This window comes from Asparagus officinalis, chromosome 1 (assembly GCF_001876935.1).
Source record: "Asparagus officinalis chromosome 1, Aspof.V1, whole genome shotgun sequence".
Taxonomy (NCBI): Eukaryota; Viridiplantae; Streptophyta; class Magnoliopsida; order Asparagales; family Asparagaceae; genus Asparagus; species Asparagus officinalis.
In genome coordinates, this window is record NC_033794.1 from 128,521,982 (window position 1) to 128,537,766 (window position 15,785).

Below are 15,785 nucleotides of genomic sequence, written 5' to 3' on the forward strand. Positions count from 1 at the left end.
ACTTCGACGCCATATATTTAACAATCGACAGCATGAACGGAGTCTGCGCCAGTGCTTACAATGTCATCTACATAAGTTCAGACTACATTGGAAACTTTACAGGTAATGTTTTTAGGTGATGTTAAGGGAGAGGCTTCATGAACATATTTTGTTCCTCCTTCCAAATAACCGAATCGACTATTAAAGATTCATTGATTCTGCGCCTTCCAAGTTAACCAAAATGTCCCGGTAATTGTAGATAAACATTAATCATTGTATTATCAACTTTTCAGGTGATGTTAAGAGAGAGTTCACCGGAATTGTGTACTACATGATTGCACGTGTTTTGCAATGGGATGGGCAGGGGCAGGCTCCGATCGGGTTGCTGACGGGGATAGCGGATTTTTTCCGGTTGAAGGCGGGGTATGCGACCGCGATGTGGGCAAAGTCCGGCCAAGGGGTACGATGGGATGAGGGTTATGATGTCACTGCTCGGTTTCTTGAGTACTGTGATGGTGAGTATGGAGGGATTGTGAGTTTTTTGAATTCTAAGATGAGGTTTGGATATGATGTTGAGTTTTTTAAGGAGTATAGTGGGATGAGTGTTGATGAGCTCTGGAATGGGTATGTAGCTAAGTATAGGGGTTGAGAATGCACTTTGATCTTGTCTTTGTTTGCACTGTTTATGTTGTTTGTATTTTGGGTTTAATGAATAATAATACTGCCACAGTATCAAGAAAAGAAGGAATATGATAAAGTGGACAAGTTTCTCCTTCAATGTTTTTATTCCCTGAACTTGCTACAAATTCATCATTCATAAATTAAACAGGAAAAATAAAAAGCAAGTATGAGGGTAGATCATAACATGAACATAACATTATATCAATTATGAGAACTATAGATCTGATCTTGTCCACTGTCTAAGCAATATAAGTGTCATCTCTTACAAAAAATAATTATAACTTAAAAAATTACAAACCCAAGTCTAAACCTTTCGATCTCTGCAGCAGCTGCTCTTGGAAAAAATATTTGTTCGACTCATAAGCTGAAGCAAAAACTAATGTAAGTTAGTCGGAATCTGAACTATCAACACTTTCGTCGAAATCTGAAATCTCTTCTTTGACTACAGGAGATATTCCCTCATCTGCAGGAGGAATTGGATCCTCATCAGACTTATCAGGCCCAGGCCCAGCCGATACTTTCACCATTGATGGCCGGAGCAGTCTCTCACCGAGCTTGAAACCCTTCCGAAATTCTTGAACTATAATGCCCTCTTCATACTCTGCTGAGTCTTCTCGCATTATTGCTTCGTGAAGCTTTTACAACAAACGAAACATGTATATAAAGAGTTTAACTTTGAGGCATAATTTCACATAAGAAATTACGAAGCATCAATAGAATATACTTATAGAATAACCTAATAGCATTAATTTTCTTATAGAAATACAAGTACCAAGACGAGTAGAGAAAGAATCCAGTGGGCGCGTCCATAGCATTAATGGTGTACCAAATGATATCAATCTCAATATTAATGTCCCTTCATCTCAACGAGCCCATGAGTCAATCCCTCACGGGAGTAATAGTAGTGTGAGGATTAACCTCATGTCGGTTTTGCTACCCAAAAATGTGTGTGTGTGTGTCAAGTTTTAAATAATCGGATGAAAGGCCAAAGTTCATATCGGATTGCGGATATTGGGGAAATAACGAGGATATGTGATAAATATTGGAATGCTATAACGGATGTTTGGATATATAGTATAATGTACTAAAATATAATCTCAACATACTTAATGAAATTTAAGTATACAAAATGAAGATAATGTGTGTTTAGGATCATTAATCAACCATGTAAAAATATATATGTACAAATCAACATTGCAACATTTTGTTCGATCTTTTAGGCCAAAATATAACTTGATATATTGGGAAAATCATGATAAATCGCCCGAAAATTGCAAGCAGCGTATTATTTTGCAACAAGCCATATAAAAGAATATACCTGCCAACATATCGGTTAATATCTTGGCCATGTCAGCGATATATCACCCAAGATTTCCAAAAAGCGGTAAATGATATTTAGAGACCATCATTTGCAGAAAGCAATATATATTGGGCCATGTCGAGGATACTTAGAAAAATGGTGTGTGTTCGGGCAAAAGATATTGCAAGCTACTTTTAATGATAATCTTAGTTAACAATTTCGCTTTGTCTTCAGTGAAAAATGGTGATGAATCAATATACAGGGACATGGTAAGTGTGAACATTTCACGGACATGAATCGCTTTATGTTGACAGCAATGACAGGTAAGCAAAAATTCCTCGAATCGCTTTTGATGAACCTTTATGTTCTATAATATGATAATGCTTATTTAAGGTGGCGGGCTTCAACTCTGGTTTCTACAAAACTGTAATATGGGACCAGTTTTTGTACAGGATGCAATAAGTTCCTAAGTTATTTGGTATCCTAAGTGACTGTTTGGTTAGTCAGGAATGACATGAAACAAATTTTTTTGAAACATAACATTTATTGAAGGCCACAGGGTTAATGACACTTGAGACTCTGGGCTTTGAGAAAAATCTACCAGGATTAGACTTTAAAGCGTGGGGTGTTGAAATTTTGGGAGTTAGTGTAGGATTTTAACTCTATCAAAACCACTCATAGGATGTTACCTTAGAACTAAAGTTAATAAACATATGAGACCACTTTCCACCAATTTAGAGGTGCAAACATATGCAGAGGGATCTCATGGATTGAAGTCACTGAACCAATGTCTGGATAAATTCACACCACAGCTTGGACAAGCTAGATACAATTCACAAGTCTAAGCACATACTAAATCATTTTAGATGATAATAAACAGATCAAGTTTCAATCAACACAAAGCATCATCCGTACTAGGTCTCATTGAATTAATAAGCAGTCGTTTTCTTATGAAATGTTACTGCACTACTAGAAACAGCATCAGAATAACTTGACATTTATTGTTTTCCTGTGGAAAATAAAATCAAGTTAATTCTTAGGCTTTGCAATTTCATTCATTATATAGTCATGTTATTTGCTTTAGAAACTAAGCTTTCCTTTTCCTATTTTGGAAACGCTCCGACTTCTCAATTAGTCAAGATGACAAAATGAGAAAAGAGATCATTAGAAAGGACTTACAAGAGGATCAAATTGGGTGCCAACAGTTTCGACAGCTTCAACCCCGAGTGAGGTGAGAATCTCATGAAACTGCTTATTAATGCTCTGGTAACTGTTATTTATCTTCTCTTCTCCCTGAGTCTCCACTTTGATTTGAGTTTTAGCTCTCTCAAAATTATCGAGAACAGGCAACAAGCTTTCCACGACTTCTCCCTGCACCTTCTCCATCAAAGAGAGGCGGTCTCTCTCAGTCCTCTTCCTGAAATTATCAAAGTCTGCGCTAATTCTAAGGACGCGATCCCTTTCAGCGGATAGCTCATCAGAAATAACAGCAACTTTGTTCCCAAGAGAGTTTTTCTCATCTTCAATTGAGTGAAGAGGATAGCTCATCAGAAATAACAGCAACTTTGTTCCCAAGAGAGTTTTTCTCATCTTCAATTGAGTGAAGAAAGGCCTCGAGTTCTGCAACTGTAGATTTTGTTCCCAAGAGAGTTTTTCTCATCTTCAATTGAGTGAAGAAAGGCCTCGAGTTCTGCAACTGTAGATTGGTCATCATTTGCCAAAGCTTCTTTATATGATTGTAGTGACGCCATAAAAAGTGAAGCTGTTTTTCCTTCTGTCTCGGCAATATCATCACCATTTACAGCATTCTCTTTAGAAGATTCATCTTCTGAATCTTCCTGTTAACGTAAAGAGGCAAAGACATATTAGCAATGACAAATATAAGGATGTAAACAAAAATACTCATCACCAGAAACCAAAAGCATTTTGAGATAATCAACTGAAGAATACATTTGATACAACTTTCAAATGCCCTGACTGATCACATACTCGAGAGTATAAACTTGATAAGATCTTGAAACTATTAACAGAAGTGTGTCACTAGCTACCCATCATGCCCTAATACATACACAGAACATCAGCATGTCGGTTTTCTTCTTCCTATATGGCAGGCTATCCATTATTACTAATTAACAATTAACAAAATTCAAAAGTTAGCATAGAAAGAGTCCCAGCATATATTTTGGGTGAATCTAGGCATTTGGAGGTTTAAAATAGCAAATATGCCCATTGCATCAGAGGTTAAAGGGGGCATGTATAAACATGTAGCCCGGAATATTAAACCAATTGTCAGAAATGATAAAAACATGATAAAGAACTTCAGCTATGTGGTTGATGTGCATAACTTCAGAAAATTTAACTTGCTCAATGTCTATTTCAAGCAAATTTGTATCTGTAATTTTAAAAATATGCACACATCTGAAATGAATAGCGGGGAAGAGATGAGCCAGATGACAACATCCAACATAAGGAGGCAAGCCAGAAATTATTTATCAAAAATATGAATGCTGATACTCAGAGCCATTTTTCAAACTTAATAGACAAAAGTTCAAGTTATGGCTTAGATTGGAATTGGAAGAGCTGTGGAAAACCAATAAACAAAGGCTCAAATCAATTAGGAACCATAATTTGGTGAGATTAGAATTCAAAATTAAACAATCACACATTAGGTTTGAATTGGATTCAACACACTTCATCAGAAGAAAATTTTGCCAATCCTAACAAAATTTCATTTAACCTACATCAACTAAGCGACCCAATTCTACTAACAGCCTGAGCAAAAATCTCTTTAGTTAGATACTAGTTTTATCATTCGTCTACTTCACCTCCAAAAGGTAGCAAAGAAAGCATGTTGCAAATACTGTTGCTTTCCTTAATTTTGTCATCTGGCACATCATAACTATCAAACTCATATGAAAAAGGTTCCATGGTGAAAATTTATCCATGATAGATGTTGATTTACTAACGAATATTCAAATCCAACAATTGAAGTCACTCACTAATTCAACAGAACGCATGACGTATTTCAAATACCCAAACTGCGAAAGACCCATTTGTTCAAAACTACAACAGATCCCACCTAATAACACGAACTTCAAAACTGTGTTGGCCAAACATATATCCAGACATAACGACAAACATCTTATCTGCAGATGGGTTTTCGCCAAAACCCATGAAGAACACAAAACAAGTTAAGCAAAAAAATAATACCCCTGCTATCACTTCATCCGCCTCTTTGGTATCTGCAGTCTCCCCAGAAGCAGAGAAGGGCACAAAGGTTGGAAATCGAAGAGACTGCTTCACAGGCAAACGAGAGACCTTGAGCTGAAGAGCACATTGCTTAGTGGAAGAGAAACTTACAAGAGCTCTTGGGCTCTCAACGGGAGATGGGCTCAATCTTGAAGAGGGTAGAAGAAGTACAGGAGTTCTCAATGTTGAGGCCATTGGATTCTAGAGAGAGAGAGAGAGAGAGAGAGGCGGCGAGGATAGAGGAGAGAGCTATATTTTTGTAGGAACTGTTGAATCTTTGGGCCGGTTCACGTACTGAACCGGGTCGGATGTTTCTTATGTTGGTTACGATGTTTCCATGATTATGGAAGAAATTTTCAAAATAGTCTCAACGGAAATTTTTTTTTTTTTTAAGAAATCGACCCCATTCACTTTTAATTATAGAAATTGACTCATTTTTAGCTAATTACGGTACTAATTATTCGGGGTTGCCAACCCTGACTAATTAGTAGCCTAATTAGCAGCTTTCGTCGTGACTTTTCTATTGAAGGATAGTAATGTGGTCATCGTTCGATTAACATGGATTAATGGATAATTTTTTATAATTTGGAATTGCATTGCAAATCATCAACTGTAAATTCAATAGGCAAAAATCGATATCCGCAAAGTCCATCCAACGACTTAAAAAAAAAAAAAAAAAAAAAAAAAAGATGCCTCAACAGCTCAACTGCATGGACAAAATCTATATGAAATCTGGAGACTCATAAAACCAAACAAAGGCTTCTTTGCTAAAGCTTGATTCTGTATGAACCAATGTTACTTAAATTGGTGGCTAATGTTAGATATTTTGTTAAGAAAAGACAATTTTGCCTTCATGAATAGTAATAAAGTTTTATAATTAAAACATGTTTTAATTAGCAATTAAAAATATGTGTAACGGCCATATAATTATGGGGAACGTTACAAAATTTATGACGAACGTTACGGAATTAATTACGGGTTTTATAACGTCTTTTCCAACCCTATATATATATCTGTATGTTGAGCTCAAAATGATAAGAAAAAAAATATACAACAAGTTTCTCTTGTTTTTCTTCTCTCCCCTACATATTATTTTCATCTACATTTTAGTTTTTTATGGGCAACTTCATTCATCTGAGCTGAAGCTGCTCTGCACTCTCGCCCGAGTGTAGAGGCCGGCCGTTTCCGGGGGTTTTTACCGCTAGGGGAAGGGAACCATCTGCGTCAGGGCGGCTCCCGTTCAGGCTTGATTTTCTTATCTCTTATTTATTTTGATTTTGGATTTAATTCATGCTATAATATTAATTATTTGATAAATTCCCAACAATCTAGAAGATTGAGAGTTTATAGCTTTTGTTTTAAATCCGAAAGTTATAATAAAATAAAATAAATAAAAATAAAAAAAGTTACTGTTCATTCGGAAGTTACTGTTCGTTAGGGGGGATCCTATTCATCCGAATTTCTGTTAATTGTAGTGTTTTTTTTAATTACAGCATTTGTTTAATTGCGACAATTAATCAAAAATTTACTGTTTATCATAAAAAATATGAATTACTGTTCACTGAAAATTAATTTGGGATGTCCGTTAGTATTCATTACTGTTTATCGGACAATTATAATAATTAATTGCTAAAATTAATTAGTTAATGTAATTGATTAATTGCTATTAATTATTCTTGACTAGTAATTAATCTAGCTTGCTATGCAACGCTTGTGTCCTATACATGAGGTTTATAAATTAATATGTCAATTGACACCAAATAGTAGACACACCTTGGCTAATTACTTTGAAAGATATAAATGTCCACCATGTCATGATTATGTATCTGATACAAGTGTATTATTATCATTGCCAAGGTTTTTCATGTGGTATGCTGGAACTCATAATGAGCGTGACAAATAACCAACAAGCCTTGCATAGTAATACTTCTGACAGCCACAGTGCTACTCTTACATGCATTGATTGATTGAAAGAAACAATCAGTTACTTGGAAAGATCTTCATATAATATAACTTCAGTTATAGAAAAATACAGACAACTAGATCTCTAATATCATCTTGCAAGCTATGCATCTTTTAATTTTATTTTATATGGTGAATTATATTTTAGATCTTTAAAAGTAAAGATTATCTCTGTGATTAATTGCACATGTTTATTGCTGATTAATTTGAGTTGTTAAATGCTTATTTTCATTAATCCTCTTTAATGTGTAAGCTTTATAGACGGGTTTTGCTCTCACGACATGAAAATCATGAGGTTCGAACATCAATAGGTAAACCCCTCCTCGGCCTTATACATCATATGTTTGCAGTATAGTTGCTAGGCAAATTAAATGCTAACAGGAAATAATTTAAAGTTTCTATATACTGTTAAGAAACAAAAACTCATTGAGTGAACCGATTCAAGTTTTCTTGGATTAGTTGGTGTCTAAGGCAAGGTTTAAGGGTTGCGTAATGCGCTCTGCAAGGAACGAGGTACTTAATTGATCCTTGATCAACCTCTATTACTATCCTTACCTGGCTAACTACCCGGGTAAAACTTTAATCTTTTCACTTTAGGAGTTTTTGGTTTGGAATAAGAGGACCGGAATTATGAAAAAAAAAAATTCATATGCATTTATTTAATTACGCTTCTTGCATCATATATTGCCTAATGATAAATGATCAATATATGAGCGAACCAAATCAAAGAGGAGCATTTTTTAAAATTCTATTTTATATGGTGGATTATATTTCAAATCTTCAAATGTAAAGTTCATCATTTTTATTGCATTTTGATGAATATTGCAATAAATGCTCATATATCTTTTTAGATAACTTGCATTTTTTACATGATTAATTACAAGGTTTTATGCAAGAATGCACTTGTAAAATTTAAAGCACGTATGTACAAATATTATTATTATTATTATTTGTATAAGAGGTGGTACTAGAAAATGGCAACATAAATTTGGAAGGTCTCCTTTGTAGACAACCAATTTAAATTTGGAAGGTCTCATTTGTAGGCAACCGATTTAAATTTGGACGGTCTCCTTTGTAGGCAACCAATTTGTAACCTCTTATAATAGAAGAATTTTAAAAATTTTATGCATTTGAATTATGAAGTATGAAATGTATTTTAAGATACGAAAATATATTTTAAGATACGAAATCCTATTATGCTCTGCATGTATCTATTATTAATTTCATTCATGTATGTGCATATGCATAACTGCAGAATTTTTAGTTCCACATTAGTTTGAAATGTTCAGATATTAAGGTCAATCTCTTCAGACATAGACTATGATCTTTTATGATCATAGATCATGACCTAATGTCAATTTCAAACAATATGATGGACTAATTACAAAATAAGAACTTGATAAATAAATACAACGCCTGCTAGGCAAAGTTATGATTCTAGACTTTGTAAAGTCTGTGAAAAGAATCTTGATGACCCTTTGACTAAGGGATTATCCAGGAGTGTGGTTCTGGATTCATCGAGGGAGATGGGGTTAAGCCCATAGATGAGGTCACTGACAGCGGCAACCCAACCCTTATTTGGAGACGTAGTCCCAATGTCGGTTCAATGTGGTAGAAACAAGCTGGACAAGTGACTCTCGTGTGGAGCATCGACCTAGATATATTTATATATCATTATGTAGCATTTGCTACTACCCCTTCTCTATGATGACGATGCTCTTATGATACAGCTGGCTAGGCTGAGTTTTACTCTTAATAAGTCCAACGCGTGTATTGTGGGGGGTATTAAATAAACAGCTGTAGTACCCTTTGAGGACTTACCTACGTGAGAGGAACCGTGATGGCCGCGGTTAGGGGGGGCTGGGCTAACCCCTAGAAACTCTCATGAGTCGGTTTATTGTGAGCATGACCTTTAACGCTCAACCCGCTTTGCTCAATAGATGAAGCGTATTGTGTGTGTTTTCATCAATACCTGATTAAAGGGGCCTAATTCAAGGCCTAGTCCATTATGTCCCTCCTCAGGTGGCGATGACACTAAAGAAAGGTTCAAAGCCGAAAGCTACCTTTCCCGAATTCACGATACGTAAGGTTGCCCAACCTATATTTGTTTTATCATTCTTGATTTATTTATTGATTTCTGAGTTTTCAGTCAATATTGCCTTTTGGGGGGGACTGTTAGATATTTTGTTAAGAAAAGACAATTTTGCCTTCATGAATAGTAAAAAAGTTTTATAATTAAAACATGTTTTAATTAGCAATTAAAAATATGTGTAACGGCCATATAATTATGGGGAACGTTACAAAATTTATGACGAACGTTACGGAATTAATTACGGGTTTTGTAACGTCTTTTCCAACCCTATATATATATCCGTATGTTGAGCTCAAAATGATAAGAAGAAAAATATACAACAAGTTTCTCTTGTTTTTCTTCTCTCCCCTACATATTATTTTCATCTACATTTTAGTTTTTTATGGGCAACTTCATTCATCTGAGCTGAAGCTCTGCACTCTCGCCCGAGTGTAGAGGCCGGCTGTTTCCGGGGGTTTTTACCGCTAGGGAAAGGGAACCATCTGCGCCAGGGCGATAGGCGGGTTCTCAATCTTCTAGGGCAATGTTTACACGACTGCTCCCGTTCAGGCTTGATTTTCTTATCTCTTATTTATTTTGATTTCGGATTTAATTCATGCTATAATATTAATTATTTGATAAATTCCCAACAGCTAATACTCGAAACTCTCCAATTAGGGAGAAAAAAAAACATCAGTACACTATATTCATAATTGATGACATAATTTCCATACGAATTATATGTTATGTTTCTTGTGCAAAATTAAATGCATGCACACTGTCTAGTCCTTGCGACCTTTCCATGCCCATCAAAGTATCCAACGAAGTTCTCTCTTCCTTGCGTGCCCTACATCAGGCCTCAACACTGTATCCAAACAAGAACTGGATTTCTGAATCAACATTGCACGCCACTTCGCGATGATCGTGTACTATAGCGTAAGGGGGTGTTATATAAAAAAAGAACAGCATCTGCATCTCTGAGTTTATTCTGAAACACTCTCGTTGCGTTTTGTCTGAATGTAGAGGTAGCAAACCAGGACAAAGCAAATTCATTGACTAAGAGTGCATAACGGGATGTTGTCGCATCACGAGTCCCAAAATGCTGCGGTCGGATGACAGAAGTGGATCGGAGCAATAGTCGATGAACTCTCAGCACCAACTTACCTGGAAAAAAGAGATGCGATCCTCATTAGAGAACAGATACTCCTTATTTGTTGAAAGAAAAAAAAAATAATTACGTGCATGGGAGACCTCCTTTTTCGGAAACAATTGGTATTTGTAGATCCATCAGCGCCCTCGAAAAGATCAGCGAAGGTCTCACAACTAATTAGAGAAATCTAAATATTTCTGAGAAGCAAGTTCGGAGGATAATAACAAAAAACAAACTGCAATGTGTCTAAAGAAAGTAAATGTTAGACAACAAAACCTGTGCAAAATCTTTTGATGCGGTCAATCAGTAGGAACCATGTAATGCATTAAGTCCCTATGGTCGAAAACATCACAATCCTACAATCCAGCAAGGTAATTTTAAAATATTGCTTACTTTCAAGAAAAAACAAATCTACAAAAAGAAAAGTGTTACTGGAGGTAGGAGGTCTGTTCTATTTCGCTTTAACTTCATTAAAAACCGATACAAATGTACATAAATGAATAGTCAGTGTACATCCACGAGACATATTTCAACAAAAAAAGATGTAATATACAACCATATAGACAAAATCTCACCCAATGAATCATCATCGACTAGGAAGTTGTGCAAAAGTCCCAATATTAGGGCTACAACCCCCAACCATCATCCTTTTATAGACAGCATAAGCATGATCACTATCTCCTGATCTGCTATGCCCTCGAATGAGAGCATTATAAGTAAAAACATTCGGTTTTAGGCCCTTTAGTTGAAGTTCTTCATACATCTTTCCCGCTTCACCAACCATCCCTGCATTCCCAAAGTGGATTATCAAAGAGTTATAAGTATACAAGTCTGGAGAAATCCCTTTAACCTTCATTTCTTCGAAAAGAGCCATCGCTTCGTCTAATCTTTGAGACTTTCCAAGGCCGTTGATCATAAAGTTGTAAGCATATAAGTCAGGTTCAACTCCCGCTGCTATCATCTCCTCAAAATAACAGAGAGCATCATCTACCCGGTCAATTATGCAAAGGGTATCGATAAGAATGGTATAAGACTTCACATCCGGTCTAATTCCCTCCCTAACCATCTTTTCAAACAACTTAAAAGCCTTATCCACATCTCCAGCCTTTCCAAATCCATTTATGAGGATGTTATATATAGCGCAATTCGGTCTACATCCATATTCAACCATCTCATTAAAGAGTTCTTCTGCTTTGTTCATTTCCCCTGATTTCAGAAGCCCATCTATTAGAGGACCATAAGTACACGGTGTAGGAGAGATATCTCTGCTCATTAGATCATAATACAAGTCTACCGCCTGCTCCAATCTGTTAGATTTGACGAGGCCTGAGATGAGTATATTATAGGTTATGCTATTATGTTTGCATCCTTTAGAGTGCATCTCTTCATGCAAATCCAACATTTCCGTTGCCCTCTTCGATTTCCCTAGAGCATCAAGCAAAGCATTATAGGTGAAAATATCAGGAGTACATCCCATCCTTTTCATCTCTTCAAAAAGCAGAAGCGCGGTTTCTATGGACTTGTTATCGAGTAGCCCATCGATAAGAGGATTATATGCTTCAAGAGTTGGTCTAACTCCGTATCCCTTGAACTTCTCAAAGAGACGGTAAGCATCAAGAGCTTTCTTATTCTTGCAGAGATGCTTAATTAGAGAGCATAATAAGAAGTCATTTGGGAAAATGCCATTTATAGCAGCTTTTGCAGCAAATGTAACAGAGAGATCAACTCCAGCTTCACGTACTATCCCTTCCATCAAAGATTCCCACGCAAACCTATCAATTTGAGCAACAGGCTGAAGATTATATTTGCAGGCAATTCGTAGAGCCTCTTCTACCAAACCATTCTTCACAAAACCAGGAAGGATACTGCACAAAGTCACAAAATCAGGAGCAAAAACTTTGCTCATCTGATGAAAGAGCCACAATGCTTCATTAATTCTACCCTCTTTAATGAAACCATATATCACAGTGTTGTAAGATAAAAGATCAGGCGTACAGTTCCTTTCACTCATTTCATAAAGCATATCAAAGGCTTTATCAACATCACCAACTCCACATAGATAATGCAGCAAAGTGTTGTATGTTACTGTATTCGGAGGACAATTAAAATAACCCATTTCTTCGAACAATTTGAATGCCTTCTGAATTTTCCCCTCACTACCTAAACCAGCCAAGAGTGTGTTATAAGTTACAACAGTTGGCTTAAGATTCATTTTCTTCATTTTATCAAACATTCTCCAAGCTTCCTCCTCTCTACCTGCCTTATAGAGTGTATCGATAAGTGAATTGACCGTAATTTCATCTGGTTCACAGCCACTCTCCATCATTTCATCAAACATCTTAACAGCTTCATCAGCTTTCCCAGCCTTATTGTAGCATTTGATCATCATGTTATATGTGATAGAATCAGGAGAAAGGCCAGTAGCTTTTAGTTCATAAAAGACTTCTTTTGCTTGTACAAGCTGACCGGACTCAGCAAGACCATACAAACAAGAATTGAAAGCAACAATATCAGGAACAACCCCCTGGATCTTCATACTTTCATATGCTTGAAAAGCTTTCTCAAATTCACCAGATTTCCCATAGTAGTCAATGAAAAGTATGAAAGTGTAAGCAGTTGGCTTCGGACCTTGAACTTCCATATGGCCGAAAATCTCTTGAGCTTTCTCCAATCTGTTTGCTCTAAGAAGCCCACCAATCAATGTGTTGTATGTGTGAAGATTAGGTGAAATTCCCTTACTCCCCATAGTTTCTAACATCTCCCAAGCCTCTTCAATCTTCCCTTCTTTACACAAAGCCTTTATGATTATAGTAAAGACAACCACATCAGCAGCATAACCATCAGATTCCATCGCTTCCCAGAACTCCATCACCAATTTCAAATTGCCAACATCACCAAATTGATCCAGCAATGTGATGTAAGTGACTCTATCCGGCTTCTGATCACTAGATTTCATCTGGGAAAACAATTCCTGGGCTTTATCAAGTCTCCCCGCTTCACATAGAACTCCTATTAACACAGTGTAAGTCACAACATCAGGCTGACACCCCTCTTCTTCCATTCTCCTCAGAAGCCCGTAAGCCTCATCAAACTTCCCAGCTTGCCCGAGTACTCTAATGCAAATAGTGAAGGTGTAAACATTGGGCTTCAACCCTAAAGACTCCATCTCTCTCAAAAGGCCCATCACAGATTCAGTCTTTTTCCTCTTTCCCGATGCGACCATCAATGCTGAATATGTCTTTAAACTAGGCTTTACCCCTTCTGATACCATTCTTTTATACACTTCCATGGCCTCTCTATAAAACCCCGACTGCAGCAAAAAATGAATCAGCCCATTGTACGAAAATGCATTCAACAAAAAACCAGCTTCTCTCATCCTTGATAATGCGAAGGGAGCACTTCTAAGGCCACCGCGGACACCAAGTCCCTTAAATATCGTCAAAAAGGTATTCGCGTTCTTCTTCACAATTTGCTTCTGCATTAAATCAAACACAACAGCCATGTCTTCTATCCTACCATGATTCCTCAAGAACTCAAGCATATAATTGAACGAATGGGTCGTGTGTACAATCTCGGACTGTTGTGCGATGGATTTAAAGAGATCCATTGCCTCAGTTGGGTCATCACTGGACTTGAGAACATCCACCACATTATCTGAACTGACCCAACTTCTTGATAAATCGGCATCAATGCTACATTTTACACTAAACACCCAAACACCCACATGTTTTTTCTTGTGATTTTGGCGATACACAAGAAACCCAGACGAGAAAACCTTCAAATTTTCAAACCCCTGCCTTCTACAATTGCCCAAATCAAAAGAAACAGCTCTCTTGCCATTGGTTCTGTAATTCACTGGACTGCTACAGAGAACTCCAGAGGAGCAGAGGTCTACCATGTTGACACTCATCAAGGCAAACAAACAAAGCAACAGTTTTTGCTCCTCTTTGATTCAGCTTTTGTGCTCACATTGACAAGGAAATAAAATTGAAGGAAAAAAAAAAGATATGTGGGCTTGCTTTTACCTTCAGTGTTGGATACAGAGAAGCGAAAGAAGAGATCTTTGAGAACCTTTGGCTGATGCTTGGGAATTTTGAAGTTTCTTTCTTCGAATTTTTGTGGCGATTTTATCAGGCTACGTAGATTTTTAGTCGATATTTTTGTTGAAATGGAATTGGATAGCCTTTATAAGCCCCAAACTGTGCCTGCTCTTTGATAGCTGCCTTGGGATGGATTTGGGTCGGGTCTGGACATTTGTGGGTCGGATACTTCTATCTTATTCGGACCCGAGGAGTAATAAAAATTGAAAGTTAAAAACAAAAAGCTTATTTTCACTTTCGTACCCCAAAAGTTTGCCGAATTTCATTTTGATATACCAAAGTATTCTTTTAACACTTTGGTATAAAAGCTTCAAGTAATTTCGCTTTGATACTTTTGTGAGGATCAAGCGCTAAGTACACGTGATACAAATTCAATAGGAAATCTAATGAAACTTGGACGAGATTTAACAAATTAAAATAAGATTTAAAGTTTGAGGTATCGAAGTGTTAGAAATATAACTTTGGGTTTGAAAGTAGAAAATTGGCTAAACTATGGGTAGCAGAGTGATAATAAGACTAAACTAAACTCATTCTAAGCCCTACTTAACATCATTTAATCTAGGGCTATCTAGATTTTAGTTCCTTAGATCTTCAATAATTCCACATTAGTCTCTCGAGTCCTAAAAATCGCTCATCAGTCGCTCAAATCTTAAGGATATTGCAATTTTGGTGTCTCAGTGGCCAGAATACCCTCGCCTCTCTCTTCTAACATCTGAACCCGGCCCAATTTACTATTGCTTTTATAGGGGTGCTTCTGTTTATTTTTTTTAATAAGCAGCTAATAATGATGTTTGGTGAAAAATATTTTGGTATACTTATTGAATTTGCTTCTATTTTTTTAAGGGAGTGTTTTTAGAAGCGAGGATACTTTTAGAAGCAGCTTATGTTATTTTTAAGTTCATACACCATATATAGATTTTTTTTCTTTAACAATGAGCAGCTTATATAAGTTACTACTTCAAGCTGCTTTTACAACTAAGGTGATTTTTATATTTGATTACCAAACGGCTTGTTTCAACAGCTTATATAAGTTGCTACTACAAGCTGCTTTTATAAGAAACTTATTATAAGTTTGAGGGCCTACTATGGCATTACAAACATATAAGGGACTAAGAACTAAATAATCAACATAATGTAATTTCATGTGTAATAATCAACATCACGATACAGCACAAACCCTTTTCAAGTAAAACCCTAACAAAACCACCAGTTACACCAAAACCCCCCCAAAATTGATTTCTCGCAGCTCGATTTCAAATCTCACGCTTCGCCTCGAAGAGAATGGCGGTGCCA

The 15,785-nt window shown here is 36.5% G+C and overlaps 3 protein-coding genes across 6 annotated transcripts; 1 reads left to right on the plus strand and 2 right to left on the minus strand.

Moving 5' to 3' along the window:
• Nucleotides 33-628, plus strand: LOC109841606. The gene is made up of 2 exons (XM_020410562.1): nt 33-102; nt 273-628. The coding sequence occupies exons 1-2, from the start codon at nt 33-35 to the stop codon at nt 626-628; spliced, it is 426 nt and encodes a 141-aa protein (XP_020266151.1).
• Nucleotides 834-5,495, minus strand: LOC109843154 (protein GrpE-like). Its single transcript, XM_020412118.1, has 4 exons — nt 5,171-5,495; nt 3,621-3,798; nt 3,140-3,480; nt 834-1,295 (listed from the first exon to the last, which is right to left on the minus strand). The coding sequence occupies exons 1-4, from the start codon at nt 5,402-5,404 to the stop codon at nt 1,047-1,049; spliced, it is 1,002 nt and encodes a 333-aa protein (XP_020267707.1). The 5' UTR covers nt 5,405-5,495; the 3' UTR covers nt 834-1,046.
• On the minus strand, nt 9,925-14,560 carry LOC109843249 (pentatricopeptide repeat-containing protein At4g31850, chloroplastic-like). Of its 4 annotated transcripts, none has more exons than XR_002247664.1 (4): nt 14,418-14,560; nt 10,669-10,748; nt 10,481-10,565; nt 9,925-10,406 (listed from the first exon to the last, which is right to left on the minus strand). XR_002247664.1 is itself a non-coding variant. In XM_020412271.1 (2 exons), the coding sequence occupies exon 1, from the start codon at nt 14,300-14,302 to the stop codon at nt 10,979-10,981; it is 3,324 nt and encodes a 1,107-aa protein (XP_020267860.1). In that variant the 5' UTR covers nt 14,303-14,560; the 3' UTR covers nt 9,925-10,406; nt 10,968-10,978. The 4 variants fall into 4 exon arrangements, 1 of the variants encoding a protein (XP_020267860.1); XR_002247629.1 differs by having other exon boundaries at nt 10,494-10,565; nt 10,669-10,747; nt 10,968-14,560; XR_002247621.1 differs by having other exon boundaries at nt 10,669-10,747; nt 10,968-14,560.

What these genes read in the sequence shown, in the direction of transcription:
- LOC109841606 (XM_020410562.1), top strand. Translation starts at nt 33, where the DNA reads ATGAACGGAGTCTGCGCCAGTGCTTACAATGTCATCTACATAAGTTCA. An exon ending in CTACATTGGAAACTTTACAG is followed by an intron (nt 103 to 272) that starts GTAATGTTTTTA and finishes TCAACTTTTCAG; the next exon opens with GTGATGTTAAGAGAGAGTTC.
- LOC109843154 (XM_020412118.1), bottom strand. Translation starts at nt 5,404, where the DNA reads ATGGCCTCAACATTGAGAACTCCTGTACTTCTTCTACCCTCTTCAAGA. An exon ending in CTTTCTTCACTCAATTGAAG is followed by an intron (nt 3,481 to 3,620) that starts ATGAGAAAAACT and finishes ACTCAATTGAAG; the next exon opens with ATGAGAAAAACTCTCTTGGG. An exon ending in GCACCCAATTTGATCCTCTT is followed by an intron (nt 1,296 to 3,139) that starts GTAAGTCCTTTC and finishes TTGTTGTAAAAG; the next exon opens with CTTCACGAAGCAATAATGCG.
- LOC109843249 (XM_020412271.1), bottom strand. Translation starts at nt 14,302, where the DNA reads ATGAGTGTCAACATGGTAGACCTCTGCTCCTCTGGAGTTCTCTGTAGC.